Below are 16245 nucleotides of genomic sequence, written 5' to 3'. Positions count from 1 at the left end.
TGATGTTTGGCGTATTTAAATCATTTTAATGGTTTTTTTATATATAAAATACAGAAAGAACCTTGAAGAAAATAACAAAAAGAATTGGTTTTAAATATACCGAAATTAAAACTAAAATTGAAAATATAAAAATTAATTCTTAAATTCAGAAAAAAGTTCGAATACAGTCAGAGAAAGCATAGATAATAATAAATAGAAGTTGGAAAGGTATATATACTCAATAAATAAATGAATGGATGAATGAAATAGATACAAGTGGCAGCCAAAAGGTCCACGGGAGTCTCCATTTCTTGGTATTCAACCATGTGGGCTAATAGTATCAAAACCCTACTACAAAGTCTGAACTCTGAACCACAAAACTTCAAATCAAAATTCCAAACTAAAAATTCGCATCTAACCCCATCCTGAACCCTAAGTTTTGTCACAAGCATATGAAGCCAAAAACAATAATAATACTCTTAACCATAGCCGGCTGCTTCGAAATTCCTCCCTCCCTCTTCATACATATACAGGAGCAATCATCACCGCCATGGACACCTTCACTATCTTTCAGTCATGGCTCAACAAATCCTTAATCTTGTGTTTTTTTCGTTATTGTTTCTAACAACAATGGTTCTAACAAGAAGTTTGTCTGAAAAATGCCGTGTAACAGTAGTACCAACAACACCCTTGGTTACCTTTCTTGAACGTGTCCAAGAAACTGCCCTCGACACTTTTGGAGAAAAGAACTTTGACGCAAAACTTTACGTCGATTTGTCATTGAAACTCAATCTTTCGAAGACAGAGAAAGCTTTTGATGGGCTAACAAGAAGAGGTGAAAACGGGACTGTTTCAGTCAAAGACTTGAAACAGTTTATTGCAACCTACTTTGACGATGCAGGGGATGATCTCCTGTACTATGATCCAGTGGATTTTGTTCCTGAACCTGAAGGGTTCTTGCCTAAAGTAAAGAATCCAGAAGTGAGGGCATGGGCTCTCGAGGTTCATGCTTTATGGAAGAATTTGAGTAGAAAAGTCTCCAATGGGGTTCGTGAACAGCCTGAATTACATACTTTACTCCCCTTGCCCGAGGCGGTGGTTGTGCCAGGTTCACGCTTCATAGAGGTTTATTATTGGGACTCGTATTGGGTAATTAGGTAATTTAATGTTTCTGCACTTCCTTTTTTGGTGCTTGTCTTTGTTCTGCTTTACCTTGTTCTATACATCTTTGGATGGTTTTACTTACGTGTGTGTTTAGCATTTCGGTAGAATTATATGAACCGCTAATTGGTCGATATCATACGGGATCCATTGGTTAAGTCTTTCAGGAGTATTCCTCTTTGGTGCATCAAATTATGGTGAGAATAATATAGAAGAGTACTTGTCATGCAGGGGCTTGCTGGCAAGTAAAATGTATGAGACTGCAAAAGCAATTGTGACAAATCTCATTTTCCTTGTGGATACATATGGCTATGTTCTTAATGGTTCAAGGGCCTATTACACCAATAGGAGGTAATACTTGTTCCCTTTTCTGACAAGTTATCTTTTCCTATTTTTCAATTTCTGTTCTTGTTGCATCTTTCTTCGTGTAAGAATTGTTTGAGGTGCTTGTCTATATTTATAATTTACCTGCCAATTTTTTCTCATTGAATCATCTACAGCTTCTTCTTTTTCTCCTTTTAAATTGCACAAGAACTGGGTTATCATCCCTGAACTAATCCCTTTCCCATTACTGATTGTCCTGTTTCATTCCCATTATTATTATTTTTTTGTTTTTATTATGAATTAGAGACTTTCAAGCTCAAAGGCCGTGCCTTCTTCTTCTTCTTCCCTTTTTTTAACCTAGTTGTGATTTGCTTGAAATGAGTTCTGCTTCGATTTGACTTCTTTTACGCTTGAAATTAAGCTATAATCTTGTAAACTTTTTTCAGCCAACCTCCCCTCCTCAGTGCAATGGTTTATGAGATATTTAATAGAACTTGTGATGTGGAATTGATTAGAAAGGCTCTTCCTGCATTGCTCAAAGAACATGCCTTCTGGAACTCTGGTACTGCGTGATATGCCCTTTTGCTTTCCTTCTATGTTTAGTTTCATTTCTTTTTTGTTTCTTGAGCTTTTGTAAACAATACCTGTTCTTGTTGTAGAGATACATGAGGTCACCATCCAGGATGCTCAAGGCTGCAACCACAACTTAAGTCGGTATTATGCAATGTGGAACAAACCCAGGCCCGAATCTTCTACAAAAGCATGTTCTTGCCTCTGGCTGAGTTACTGAAGCATTATTTGACTCTGTTCCATATATATATATATATATAGGTATATTAGAGATACGTAAGATTTGTAATATGTTTACTTATTTTCTCTTACAGGATAAGGAATCTGCTTCCAAGTTCTTGAGTAATTCTGAGAAACAACAGTTTTACCATGACATAGCTTCAGCTGCTGAATCCGGATGGGATTTTAGTACAAGATGGATGAGGTAATGTTTGCATCATAAAAATTTGCTTGTTCGAGAAAAAATTATTTAATGTCCTGGATCTTTAGTTCTTTACCAGTTTAGTCATAATGTCAATAATGAGAATGTTATAATCGTTGAATTTTAGCAGAATTGGAAAATTAAGTTGTTATCATTTATTTGCCTTGTTACAGGAATACGTCAGAATTCACTACATTGTCCACGACATCAATTTTACCTGTTGATCTAAATGTTTACATACTCAAGGTATGGTTCGAATACCTTATAGAGAAAATCTAAAGTCGGTAATTTTTTCACTTAATATCAAAGCGATCGTTGTGTCTATCATTCCAGATGGAACTAGATATTGCCTTTTTGGCAAATGTCCTCGGAAACAAAGCCACAATGGAGAGTTTCTTGGAAGCTGCAGAAGCAAGAAAAAATGCAATCAATTCTGTTTTCTGGAATGGCGAGATGGGACAGTGGTTTGATTACAGGCTCGCTAATGGCACTATTTGCAAGGTATTTTCCTCATGCATGTGTTTGAAAAGCCACTATCTGATATTCTATTTTTCTCTGATTTTTCTCTGATTTTTGTTGATTTCATACTTTCAGGAATCTGAAACATGGCAAGCTTGTAACCAAAATCAGAATGTATATGCTTCGAACTTTATTCCTTTGTGGATAGATTTGTTCCATTCAGGTTTGTGACTCTCCATGTCCACTTTCGAGCATTTGCACAAATGATGTGCATGATAGAGAAAATCATTATTAAACTTATCTTAATCACCCTAATTTGCAGATAAGGGATTTACTTTTCTAATTCGAATTGCTAGCTTATAGGTATTCTAAAGCTCCTGATTCAAATTGAAGGAAAACTGTGTAGAACTGAAAGTGGGACAAGTTATTCAGCACAGTTAAGAGTAAGCTAGCAGTCATATCGGATAGTTTTATTACTCTAGATAATTAGAAGGTCATCAGAATTGACCCTAGGGATCGATCGCAGGTGTAAATGTTGTGAAACAAGTGAAGTTCTCTTTCCCCAATTTATCGCTATGCTATCTGGACCCACCGTATGCTGGCTTTATCTATTAAGAAAAGATACAAGCCAGTATGACTTCATACATCTTAAGTGACTGTTGAGATTTTTATAAGGTCTGCAGATAGCCTTCCATTTGAGAATTAGAAAGCAAAGGTTTGGATCACCTTGGCCTTTGATTCATGAGATGACTTTTTCCATACGGAATATTCTCTTCTTTTGTAAGTTGAATACTGAAAATGCTCTTGATTTTCACGATTGTGAAGATGCTGCTTTGGTGAAGAATGTCATGGGGAGTTTTCAAAGTTCAGGCCTGATTCATGTTGCTGGAATTGCCACTTCTTTAATAAATTCAGGACAACAATGGTTAGTAATCTATTTTACCTTTTCCTTTATCTGAAACGTTTAATTTAAAAGTCGTTCTTACTTTATCTTAATCCTGGAAACCTTTATGGCATAATTTTGTGTCTGCCAACCTTTTAAAGATCTGTGGAAAACTGCCTTTATCTGAATTTTGTATAAACTGATAGAATATGTAAAAACAGGGACTTTCCAAATGGTTGGGCGCCACTTCAACACATGATTGTTGAAGGTCTGCTGAGGTCTGGATTAAAAGAAGCAAGGTCATTGGCAGAAGACATAGCTGTGAGGTGGATCAAAACCAACTACGTTGGATACAAGAAAACAGGCGCCATGCATGAAAAATACGATGTGCAAAAATGTGGAGAATTTGGAGGTGGTGGAGAATACATACCCCAGGTACATACAAAACCTAAAAGTAAGTGTGGTCGTATACATATTTTACACACATCTGTACTGATTTCAAGATTTTTTGGTGATGCAGACTGGTTTTGGTTGGTCAAATGGAGTTATATTGGCATTTTTGGAGGAGTTTGGATGGCCTGAAGACCGGAGCATAGGTTGTTGATCGGCTTGGAAACTGAAGAGAGGGATTTTTTATACAACAGTTTATTTTTGCGATCCAAGGCATTTTTTTTCCACGTTATTTCCTCATGCATGCCATTATTGTAATTTGATCACATGCTGATAGATCCTATTGCACGCGATCAGTCTTGTTTCTGTGATCTTTTAATAGAAAATGATTAATGAACTCAACGGTGTTATTTCCTTTTGTACACCATGCATTTAAGCCTATTTATATCAGAATGTGCTTCTGACGTCCGAGGCTTAATTTTTAGTTTCATGTGAACTTCCTGTAAAAGGTAAAGAATATCCCTCTTTATCAGCCTATAATGGGCCTACTGAAACAGTCCACTTCCACTCGCTCTTGTATGGAGGAAAGGCATTCGAAGGCCTTGCTTTGTTTTTAGGTAATCCATATCAGAATTTGAAGACGGTCATCAATCCGAAAGCATGCTTATGAACTTCCATAGCATCATATAGAGTGCTTACATGGGCTTGCATACAAAAGCTGCATGCCATTACTTTATGAACCGAAACGAGAAAGAATCATAAGGATTACATGGAGAAAAGAATGAACACTGCCATGCTGTTGGAAAAACTAGAAATAAATAATTAGATATCAATTTACTCGAATTAATTCATAATTCACAAGTTTTTTTTTTTTTTCTCTTTGTACAATCAAAATCAGGATCAAACAATCAACAAATATAAAACAACAATCATACAAATCAACACCAAGATTTTTACGTGAAAAACCCGATGCTAGAAAAACCATGAAACAGTAGTTCACTTAAAAACTTTTATTATCAACAAATAATGGGTTTATAACTGTTCTTTCTTAGATTCAATTAAGGACTACAACATAAATAACATCAAGAACAACTTATTCTTGGAATAAAACAAGATTAAAGAAGAAGTATTTAAGAAAAAAACTCACAATACTAATAGTCTCGCTTTCTGTCAAAACGACGAACTTTCACACCATCAATTTTCGATCCAACCGTTCAGAATGAAGAGTAACGTGTCTAAAAGCTACTGTTAAAATCTTAGTCCAATCCAACAATAAACAAGCTGAGAATCAAAGAATAAAGACAAAAGATATAACTGCCTCTTCTTTCTTTCTTTCTTTTTTCTCTTTTTTATTTTTTCTTTTTCAAATTTATTATAAATAGTGAGTATTATGTTTTTAATTTCAAGAGACAACTACTGTCTCTTAACAATTAACATGGTGGTTTTACCTAATATAGTGGTTTTACCATTACATGATCTGGGATCACACACAATACATGCTGGAAGGAATTCTTCTGTAGGGAGTTCGAAATGTCTGCTTCTGACATTTCTTGTTCTTCAAGTTTGTATTCTTATACAAAGCAGTGCATGTTCTCAGTTGTCAGCCCGAGTCCGGCCGCCATTTTGCTGGACAAATGATCCTCACATTCCAAGAAAGGTTAAGGTGGGCACCAAAATGCTCAAGTAGTTGTATAGAGGTTCTAAGTTCTAACAGCTTTTCTTATGATCTGTCCTTGCAGGCCATGCCCTAAGTTTGCTAGTCATGCAGGCTACCGGAGCTTCATTAGGAAACTTGGAATCCATCCTCGAGATGATTCCCTCATTTCTTTTTTCTTATTGTAACTCAATTTAAGTTTTTTATTTAATGATTTTGCACAGCTAGTGTTTTCCTTAGCATCAGAAAGATAGAAATATAGTGTGACACTAGTGTTGATATAAGAAATTAATTTCTAATATATTGATGTCACCAGCCACTGGAACACTAATTGGTTTCTGACAATTATACTGGAGACATATTGTTTGACATATGTGTAATAAGGTAAATAAAGCAACATTAAGAAGGAAATTAGTTTCATCACTGCCAAGTATCCATTAGATTTGACCTTGTCCTCACAATGCGGTGGCTGCCAAGACTTGCACCGGCTCTAACCGGCTTTTCTATCAGAAACAAAGAAATCTAACTGCTTTTTGACTCAGAGAAAAATGACAAGGGTTCTCTTACTATTACTTTTCCATGAGGCAAAGAAAAACTATATGCTCTCTCCATATTAAGTTAATCTATCTTATACTAATTAATTTGGTCTAATCTTCATAAGAACACCCTTGTGATTATGGTAAAGAAGCAACTGTATGTTTATCTCAACAAATAGAGTGCAGACATGATTTGTGTATTTAAGAATCCCAGAGTAGGCGTGTAGAACCAAGAGTTGAGCATAAAAGTTGGTTGCATCGCTGCCTATGCACAAGAACAAAAACTAAGAAAATTAAGAGACTCGAGTACGTTGCAGCCGAAAATTCTTTCAAGACCAAGTACTCCGTTGACAGCACTAAGGTTGCCAGCACGAGCTTCCAACTCCAGGCAAGCTCTGGGTGGACACTATAATACCCACCAACCTGAGGCAAGAGAAGCTGAAGGAGCTTCTCGCATGAGCTGGAATAGCTAGATTTGCCTGATTCTCCCAGGGTCACTTGTGTTGGAAATTTGAGCCTGCCCATTTTGGTAGAGCCACCAGGAACCCAGTTGGAGGTCTGATCCGAGCTAATATTTCCTCTCTGGATATGGAACTCTTTGGCTGGAAATAGATTCAGGTCTCAAAGTTGCAGCCGACTGCATATTGAGAATTAGTGATCTACCGGAATATAGATTGCTGATTGCCTAGGAAACAGAAGAGAGGGATTTTGGCACAGCAGTTTATTGCTGCATTCTAAGCATAAATAAACAATCTGTTTTCCACTTAATTTCCTTGTGCCATTATTTTTTTATCATATGACAATATATTTCATTAAACTCAATCAGTCTTATTTCTTCTTTTATTAATGAATGAATTTAATTAATCAGTCTCATTTCCTTTATGCCTGTATTCTTAGCTGTGATACTGTGCTCCTCACAACCAAGGACTTCCTAATTCCATATCCAACTTCCGTTTAAAAGGTAAATCAGATGAATGTTGAAGGCTTCATATAGAGTACTGGTATGGGCATGCATAAAATCTGCAGACCATTTATGAACTGAAAAAAAAAAATTGAGCAAAGCAACTACGCGCAACAATTATGAATGCCATACTTGCTATATCTAGAGGAATTCTTGTGTTGGGAGTTCAAAATATTTGCTACTCGCACGTCTTGATGATCATGGGCAGCAATTTTGCTGAAATCATGATCCATTACAGGGCTTTAACTTTGAGTTTACTATAGGCAGATAGTGGAGAATTCTCCACCAGGGTTTCATTTGGTGTCTAATCCATCCAGAACATGGAATCTGGCCTCGAGACGATTTTCTCATTTCTTAGGAAATATGAAGATGGTGGCGTTGAGGGATTGAAGCTTTTAGCAGATGCAGGCAATTAGTTTCATGACTGACAAGTATCCAATAGATTTGTGCTTATCCTTACAATCAGTGCCAGCTCCAACTTTTCTAGACAAAACTTAAAAAAAAAAAAGTGAATGAAAAGGATTCTGTGATTACTTCTCCATATGAAGTAGAGAAAAATAAATGCTCTTAACAGAGTTAATTAATCCATGGTGAAGAACTAAATGCATGTTTATCCCAACAAATGGAGTGACCACATGGTTTGTGTAGAGTCGCAGGCTAGGTTGGTGTCGCAACAAGGGTCGAGTAATATAATTGGCTGCATCCATTATGAAGCCTAAAATACTTAGCGTCGGAATTTTTTGTCTGCTGCATTCCTCAATCTCGTAATTTCTGTCGTTTTCATTCTAATGCAAAGGCAGCGATGCATAAACTCCTAAATGTTGCCGGTGTGAAGGCTTGGCTAGCAGGCATGAACATCCTACCCTAACCCAGGCAAGCATTAGGTGGGCAATATAACGCCCACCTGCCTGAGGCAAAAGTGGTTGAAGAAGCTTCTCGCATGATCTGAGATTGCTAGATTTGCCTAATCTCCTTGCCCACTTGTGTTTGGCATTCATTCCTGAGCTCATCTTTGAAGAACCGATCATTATTCTCCATCTCTGTAAAAAAGAAATTATCGGTCCTACATCAGTTCGGTTGGAGGTCCGATCCAGGTTAGCATTTTGTGTTCAGGCATAGCAGCCTCCAGGTTGAACCTGTGGTTGGAAGTAGAATTCAGGCCTCAAAGCCACAATGCACCACATACTAAGTGGTGATTTGCTGGAAGATAGATCACTGATTGGCTAGGAAACCGAAGAGAGGAATTTCGACATATAGTTTATTGTTGCAAGCTCAGCTAACATACAGCATTTTTTTTTTCCAATTCATTTCCTGGTGCCATTATTGCAATTTGTTCAAATGATAATATGTTTCATGAAACGCAGATATCTTGTTTCATTGTATTTATGAATGGATTCAATTGATTAGTCTCATTTCCCTTTTTGCCTATATTCTTATTTGTGTTAGATTATGCTCCTCATGCCCTACGGCTTTGTGATTTCATAATCAACTACTATATAAAAGGGGGGCTGAAGGTGCTGCTCACGTAAGGTGAGAATGCTAGGCTTGCCTAATCTTCCCAGGTCACTTGTGTTTGGTATTCATTCCTGAGCAGCATGTTGGCAGAACCAATATTGGTTCTCCATCGGTTCAGTTGGAGGTTTAATTCATGCTCACATTCTCTGTCCAGCCATAGTACTCTCCGACTTGGACCTATGACTGGAAATAGAATTCAGGCATCAAAGTCATAATCAACAGCAAACTGAGAATTTTTAGGCACTGTTCGGAACACAAACAATGTTTTATGAAAATTTAATTTGTTTTTCTGTTCAAAATTATTAATTTTTTTATGTTTTTGAATAATTTTGATAAGCTAGTATCAAAAATAATTTTTTTTAAAATAAAAAAATTATTATGATATATTTCTAAATAAAAAATATTTTAAAAAATAATCATTATCACACTATATGAAATAAAACATGATTGATGAAGTTTTGAGCCGAGTTGTAGATGCTCTGCATTTCTAGGTAGCAAAACAAGATCGATGAAGTGAAGTCAATAGAAATAAAACAGCGGTTGCCTTGAATATAAGTACACAAAATTTACTAGGAAGAACCTAACTTTTTAGTTGATAGCACTTGTATTTACAAATCCAATACCCACTCTTCAGCTCACTTAATTATTATGGCATGGTAAATATCATGATTGATGAAGTTTCGAGCCGAGGTGTAAATGCTCTGCATTTTCCTTCCAGTCAAGGTTTTATTACGATGGTGTTTTGCATGAAATAGGAAAAACATAATCAGTTTTTGTTTTTTCTTTGGTTACAGAGAGGAGGCTTGAACTCAAAACTTTTCTATGAGAAAGGGAACACTTAGGCCACATGAACTAGTGGTAAACAGACTCTTTTGGCCAACAAAACATCGAGTTCGGAGAAAGGGTCGATGGGGTAAAATGGAAGGATGGAGAGGAGAAAGGATAATTGGAGTACCATTCATTTAGTTGTCTGGAAGATAAAAACGAGAGTGAATTCATCCAGACAGAGAGCATAGAGAATTACAAAAGAGGGGAAAGATAGGACCGGACCATACCAAAAATAAAATCCTTCTTCACTGATATATTCCATTATCAGATGGGAGCTTTAATAAAGTTATGGTGATATCACGAAGGGATTTATATTCTAGCATATATATGTAACATACCCCATCTTACATTTCTTTAACAAGATGTGCCTGCTCCAGCTGTCCACGTTTCAACTACATGGATGCTAGTATCAAAGTTCACAGATTTATAATCAGAAAGATTGAGTTGGGTTCATTGTTATACTGGATAATATTATTATCAATTTTTGAAATACAATCTTTTTTTATATGATTTTATTTCATTTTGATATAGTAATATCAAAAATAAATTTTAAAATATATAAAAAATATTATTTTAATAAATTTCTAAACAAAAATAACTTTTAAAATCAACAACCAAGCTAGAATAGAATGCATGAAGCATCCAATAGGTAATTGGGGGCGAGATTTTTTTTGGATCCCATAGCATGTCTCACTTTGTGTTAACTAATTGAATATAACTATCAAGAGAAGGTTATGAATCATAAAGAAGTAGCAGTGATTGAAAGCCATATTTTTCTTTATTGATGATAGCACAATAATGCTCCAAAGCTGGTGGAGTTGGTTGCATAATACTTAATCAGTACGTGTCAACATCTTAACTAAGGAACTGAAGAAAAAAGATTAACCATGTAATTATTAATCTCATATATTATTCACACAAAAGATAGGGCCTGTGTAGTGGGTGGTGGTGGGTCTTTTCATAATCCCACTTCTTTTTCTTAGCCATTGGTAGATCTTCTTAATGATAAGAGGAACAATAATGTAGTTTAAAGCCTATTTTCTAGTGACACCAAGACGTGATGTTTGTTTTCTGGGATAATTAGGACAAGAGAGAGCCTAGCTAGAACTGAATGCAGTGTTTTATAACCCCACCACAAATCATGCATGAAAGATAAGGAATCCACAAGGTATCAGTCTGGATTCCAATTTGTGATCCCGTTTGAGTTAGGCGCTTGAATAATTGACTCCCTAAATAATCATGCACTTGAGCCAAAAGAGTATCTTCTCCTTCTTCTTGAGCGGAGCATGATCCTCATTCCCAAAAAAAAAAGGTTTCAGTCGGAGTTGAAAGGCACAAAGCCCAACTCATCGAGACTTAGCCCAAAGGGCTGCATGATATCATGAATTAAACAACAAGAATGCGTTCAATCATGATTTCTCGAGGGTGATATTTCTTTTATCCAGGAACAAGTCTCGACTTGTACTGGCAAGCCAGGTAGCTTACAGCTGAAAAAACCTAGCTGCTTTCATTGGTTTCTTTCTTTTGCTCCCTCTCTCTTATCTTCATTACTTGAATACTAACATTTTGTTTCGTTTCTCTTCACCTTTCTGTGGGTTCGGTTGAGGCCGGATGGAATAATGCATCTTACAACTTCATTAAAAAAATGATGGATGGTGTGAATTGACAATAGTGACAACCTTGTCTTATAAGAAAACTATAAACAAAATAAAGGGTTATATTCTAATCAAGAAGGTGGAGAGATGATTAGTCTCATCAACCCAGGATTAATTTAGACTGAGAGACTGGAAACTCTAGCCCTAATTTTAAGGGACGGGACCCTTTAAGATTCTGGGCACCCCACACAAAAAGAGTGCAAGTTGGCAATCATTGGAGAATGGTTGTGTTATATATAATGTCACCATTTCGTGTGTGCCTTCATGGATTAAAACTATTTTAGATTAAGAAAAGAGTGAGTGGGAAGTAATGACCAGAGATATGCGCTATGCCACTTTATAAATTTAAGTCCTCGTTAGGGATTCTCTCCTTTCGCTGTGCATCTCTTAATAGTATATAATAGTCAAAGAGGGTTGGCTAACAACACCTTCACGAGAGAAAAGAGAGAGCCATGTTCTGAATAATTAACACAATCATTTACAAAATCCAAGACTTGATCTGATATCGGGGGCAAATCCAAATGAAATCAACTTTTTGGCTACTAGGTCTAATCTGAGGAGGTCTATATATATATAGATTGCTGATTAAACCTTTTTTTGCTTGCGTATATACATGATAATATCGTTGGTAAATGCTAATTAAATTTCACTAAATTAATTTGTTCACTTTTCAATACACGAACAAGAACTTAGCCTCATACATAAAAACCTCCTATTGTACAAATAGAGTTTTCTTTCGGGTTTCTGAGCAAATAATATTGATGGATCTAATAGTTTAGATTTTAACATTATGATGATTCACAAACATGCGTGTATAATTCTAAAAAACCAAAAATATTAAAATGAATTCAATCACACAATGGACTTGTAATTAAAAAACAATCAAAGGATACTGTGAATATTAAAGAATAATACCAAGAAATTAAGATAATTAAGAGGCGCAACTTTCCCTCCATGAGCATCTTTTACTAGCAAGTTTTGAAGGCTATAAAATAACAAAATAGAAGGACCGATCTTATCTTGATGTACTTGCTGCAATATTATGCATCCAGTTTCTGAATCCAAGGTGGAATCTAAGGTTAAGTGATCAATGCTATCTCTGCCATGCTATGTGCTCCTTCGAAGAGAGGGAAAAAAAGTGTACTTTGCCCTGAAAAAGCCACCACCACCACCAATATAGAAAGCGTTTTGCATATAAAAAATGGAAACTTTGTTACTACATTTATTTGGAGCCACGACGTCCCACAGTTTATTGTATAATTAATATTCCATGTATCTTTCTAATTCTTGGGGATGGAGTGTATATTGCCATTAATCCTTTTTTGCAATTTGTTATGCCATTTATATATGTCGGGTAATGTCATAAGCTGCTTGCTGTCCGGATCTTTTAATTTCGAACATGTTGATAGATCCGTTGCCCCATACCAGCTGGAAAATTTGATCGGGAAGGCCTACATATTGGTTTTCCCACGTTATCCCTTTCGGTGAACTGTACTAAATTGAGAGAAATGCCTGCCATTTTTTTGGTTGTCTAACTTTTCATGAACGTGTAAAGCATTCCATGCTAGAGTTGTTTTCCGAGTGATTTTTATGAAGTCTAACCTTTTATGTGTCAACTGAGTAGAATAAATCTGAGAATTGTATTTATTAATAAATAATAATAAATTTATTAATTTTAATTGAAAATTAAGTTGAAAAACTGAGATCAATATACTATTTATTAGAATAAACAAAAAAGAGTTGAATACATGTTTTAGTTTGAAATTGAGTATTTAGAAAAAGTTGAGGTGGTTCTTTATTCACACGAATAGCACTGTTTCCACTGGAATTTTTTTTAATTTTAGTATAATAAATCCAACAAGTATACATAATTATTATTTCATAGAAAAAGTATAAAAAAATAACAAAAAAAAAAAGAAATGAATATTTAAACATAACAAGTTGTATTATTCATTTTGGTTTTTAACTAATAAACCTGAGTTTTTTAGTAGAGAAAATGGATAAAGGGATCACACTACGCTGTGGGACTTAATTTTTATCAACATAAAAAGAAGATACTTATAAGCTTGATTAATTTCAATAATAAAAACAAAAATACAATAACAATAAATTAATTAATTCAAATTTATCATCCAGTCATGATATTAAAATAACAACGTTGAAAGAAAATTAAATAAAATTATAAAACTCAATCGTCAAATAACTTAATGTTGAATTGTAGAATTAAAAAAAAAATAAAAAAAAAATTGAATTAACCTTGATTAACCTATAAATTTCACGATCATAAACATAGAATTGAGATAACCTCATTGAAAGGAGATTGAAAAAAAATAAAAAATTCAATTTTCAATAAATCAAATATTAAAGGATAAAATTTTAAAAAGTTAAAAAGAACATAAATAAAAAGACCAAAATCAACTTGTGTTAATCTTTAAAACTCGTGACTCTGATCATGTGCCCAAGACTAATACTACAAAATACAAACTCTAAAAATAACAAAATAAAATTTCAAATAATCAAAATATTTAGGGGTAAAATTGAAAAGAAAAGCAATTACAAAACAACCCAAAACAAAAAAAAATAATTAAAAGAATAATAACTAACTTTAATATAAAAATAATTTAAAATTAAATGTTGAATTATGAAATTGAATTCCAGATTTAATTAAAAAAATTAAAAATAAATATATAAAAATTAAACGAGTGAGAAAAAATCTGGTATAAAAATTAAATAAAACTAAATCTAATATAAAAATAATAAAAAACATACTATATTAAAAAAAATTATGATCATCTTAAAGAGAAAACCCAAATAAGAAATATTGAATGCTATGAGTTGTTTTATGATGAACTGAGGAACGAATTATACCTTATAAATGAAATGAGTATTTTCCAGATATTTGTTTTTTTGGGTATTGAATATCAAATTGAAATATGAAAGCTGCCATGAATTGAAGGTTTTTTCAACGCAACAGCAAGAACACGTGGCTTGATCAACTTCAAGGAGCAGAGTTGTGGCAAAACCAAGCATGGTGATAAAAAAAAAAAAAAAAAACACTGCCCATAATAAAATAAAGAGATAGGGAGGAGGAATATGATGTCACAGGGCCCGGCGAGAGGGCACGGGTACTGTACAAGTGCTCTAAAAAGCTGAAGTTTTCAAAAACCTTTTGGCTCGGAAAGGTCCTAACCCACTTTTCTCGAAACCACAGACAGGTCCATAACAATTCATTCTCTCTTTTGCCCATTATTAATCATAATCTTAATCTCATATTTGTAGTTTATAGCTCTATAGTGTAGGTTTGGAGCACTAATATAAGGCATTATTACATCCACCATTCGAATGATTTCTATTGTTCTTTGACTACTACAGATCAAGAAAATGTCTGTAATCTTCTGATGAGAAATCAATAAAAAAAATACTTTATCGGTCCTTTGATTGTTAATGCTCGAGTTGATCCATTTAATAAATAAATTATTTATTTATATTATTGTTTTGGTTTTGTACACAAATAGAGAATGTAAGGAAATTATTTTATCAAGGATGTAGCAATTACGACGTAGTTTGTAATATATTTAAGAAATAAATATAAATGTAGAACAATTTTTTTATATATAATTAAGATCTCTCTTTCATACGACATAAGTAATTACAAAATAAAGGAATCACCATCTTTGAGGTGGTGTCAACGGGTAATAGTTGGGATTTATTTTCATGTTATTATTTGAATTTTCAAATTGAAGTGCAAGCTATGAAAAAACATATTAATAAAAAAAATAAAAAAAAAACTCAAAAACACAACTATCTTTTTGAAAACCATGTTCAATAAAAGAAATAACAAAATAAAAAAAATTCCATTCATTAATGATAATATATTTTATACTTCGTTTAGAGATGTGATAAATATTATTTTTTAAAGTATTTTTTATTTAAAAATATATTAAATTATTTTTTAAATTTTTTTAATTTATTCTATACTTCAGCAAATTAAAATGATCTAAAACACTAATAAAAAAAAAAACTAGAGCTTAATAAGAAATTGAGCCGAGATGAAAAGAGTAGAGCAGGAAGAGCAAGATAAAGAAAGAAGAATGATTGACTGGGGTAACTTTACATCCCGAGGAAATGCCAGATTCGAGGGCGAAGGATTGACCGATCTGCTTAAACCTGGAAGAACCCTTCCACCTCACGTGCGTTTTCCTTTTGACTATCCATTCCGGTCTCCAACTCCACCTTCGTGCCACCATTTTATTATTACTATTATTTGTCTCCTTCAATTAATCGCCGACTAGTTTCCATCCACAAAACAATACGACTTCCGAACTAGTTTAATCCTTCATTTTTCTTAATTGTTTTTAGTTTTAATTCCATGCGTCGGAGTCGGTTTGCCATGTTACATCAAGACCAGATTCCTTCTTAGTTGATTGCCGAGCATCGCCACTTTCCCAATTATCTCAAATGGCATGCTTAGTTTGTAGATAACTTTCTAAATTCCTGGTTGTGATTTTTCGGCAAGGATTATGTGTGTGTGGGGCAACAATTTTATATAGCTAACGAACATACACTGGTGTTTGAAAATACAATAATAATATTTTTTAAAAATATTTTATTTACAGATATATTAAAATAATATTTTTTTTTATTTTTAATACTAATATATTAAAATAATATGAAAATATAAAAAAAATAAAAAATAATTCATTTAAAAAAATATATTTTTAAAACATAAAAACAATCACTATTTTATCCAATCTCACAACCACACAAACCAAATCGTCATCCTCTACTCATTGCCGCGCGACAAGGTAACATATCACTCGTTTTTCTCTGTTACTGCCGGGAGAAACATCATTTATTATAAAGAAAAAAAAGAACTTGAGTCGCTTCTCCGACCAAGAAAGCCGATCAA

General features: G+C 34.0%; 1 protein-coding gene across 1 annotated transcript; it reads left to right on the top strand.

The window, feature by feature from the left end:
• The first annotated feature begins 303 nt into the window (after window positions 1-303).
• Window positions 304-4653, top strand: LOC105127285 (trehalase-like). The gene is made up of 11 exons (XM_011028525.1): window positions 304-1136; window positions 1372-1491; window positions 1911-2026; window positions 2124-2224; window positions 2349-2458; window positions 2629-2701; window positions 2789-2956; window positions 3050-3137; window positions 3740-3839; window positions 4019-4232; window positions 4318-4653. The coding sequence occupies exons 1-11, from the start codon at window positions 556-558 to the stop codon at window positions 4399-4401; spliced, it is 1755 nt and encodes a 584-aa protein (XP_011026827.1). The 5' UTR covers window positions 304-555; the 3' UTR covers window positions 4402-4653.
• Window positions 4654-16245: the final 11592 nt, after the last annotated feature.

This window comes from Populus euphratica, unplaced genomic scaffold, assembly GCF_000495115.2.
Source record: "Populus euphratica unplaced genomic scaffold, PopEup_1.0 scaffold7.1, whole genome shotgun sequence".
Lineage (NCBI taxonomy): Eukaryota > Viridiplantae > Streptophyta > Magnoliopsida > Malpighiales > Salicaceae > Populus > Populus euphratica.
Note: the sequence above shows the minus strand (reverse complement) of the source record. Positions and strands in the feature narration are given on the sequence as shown.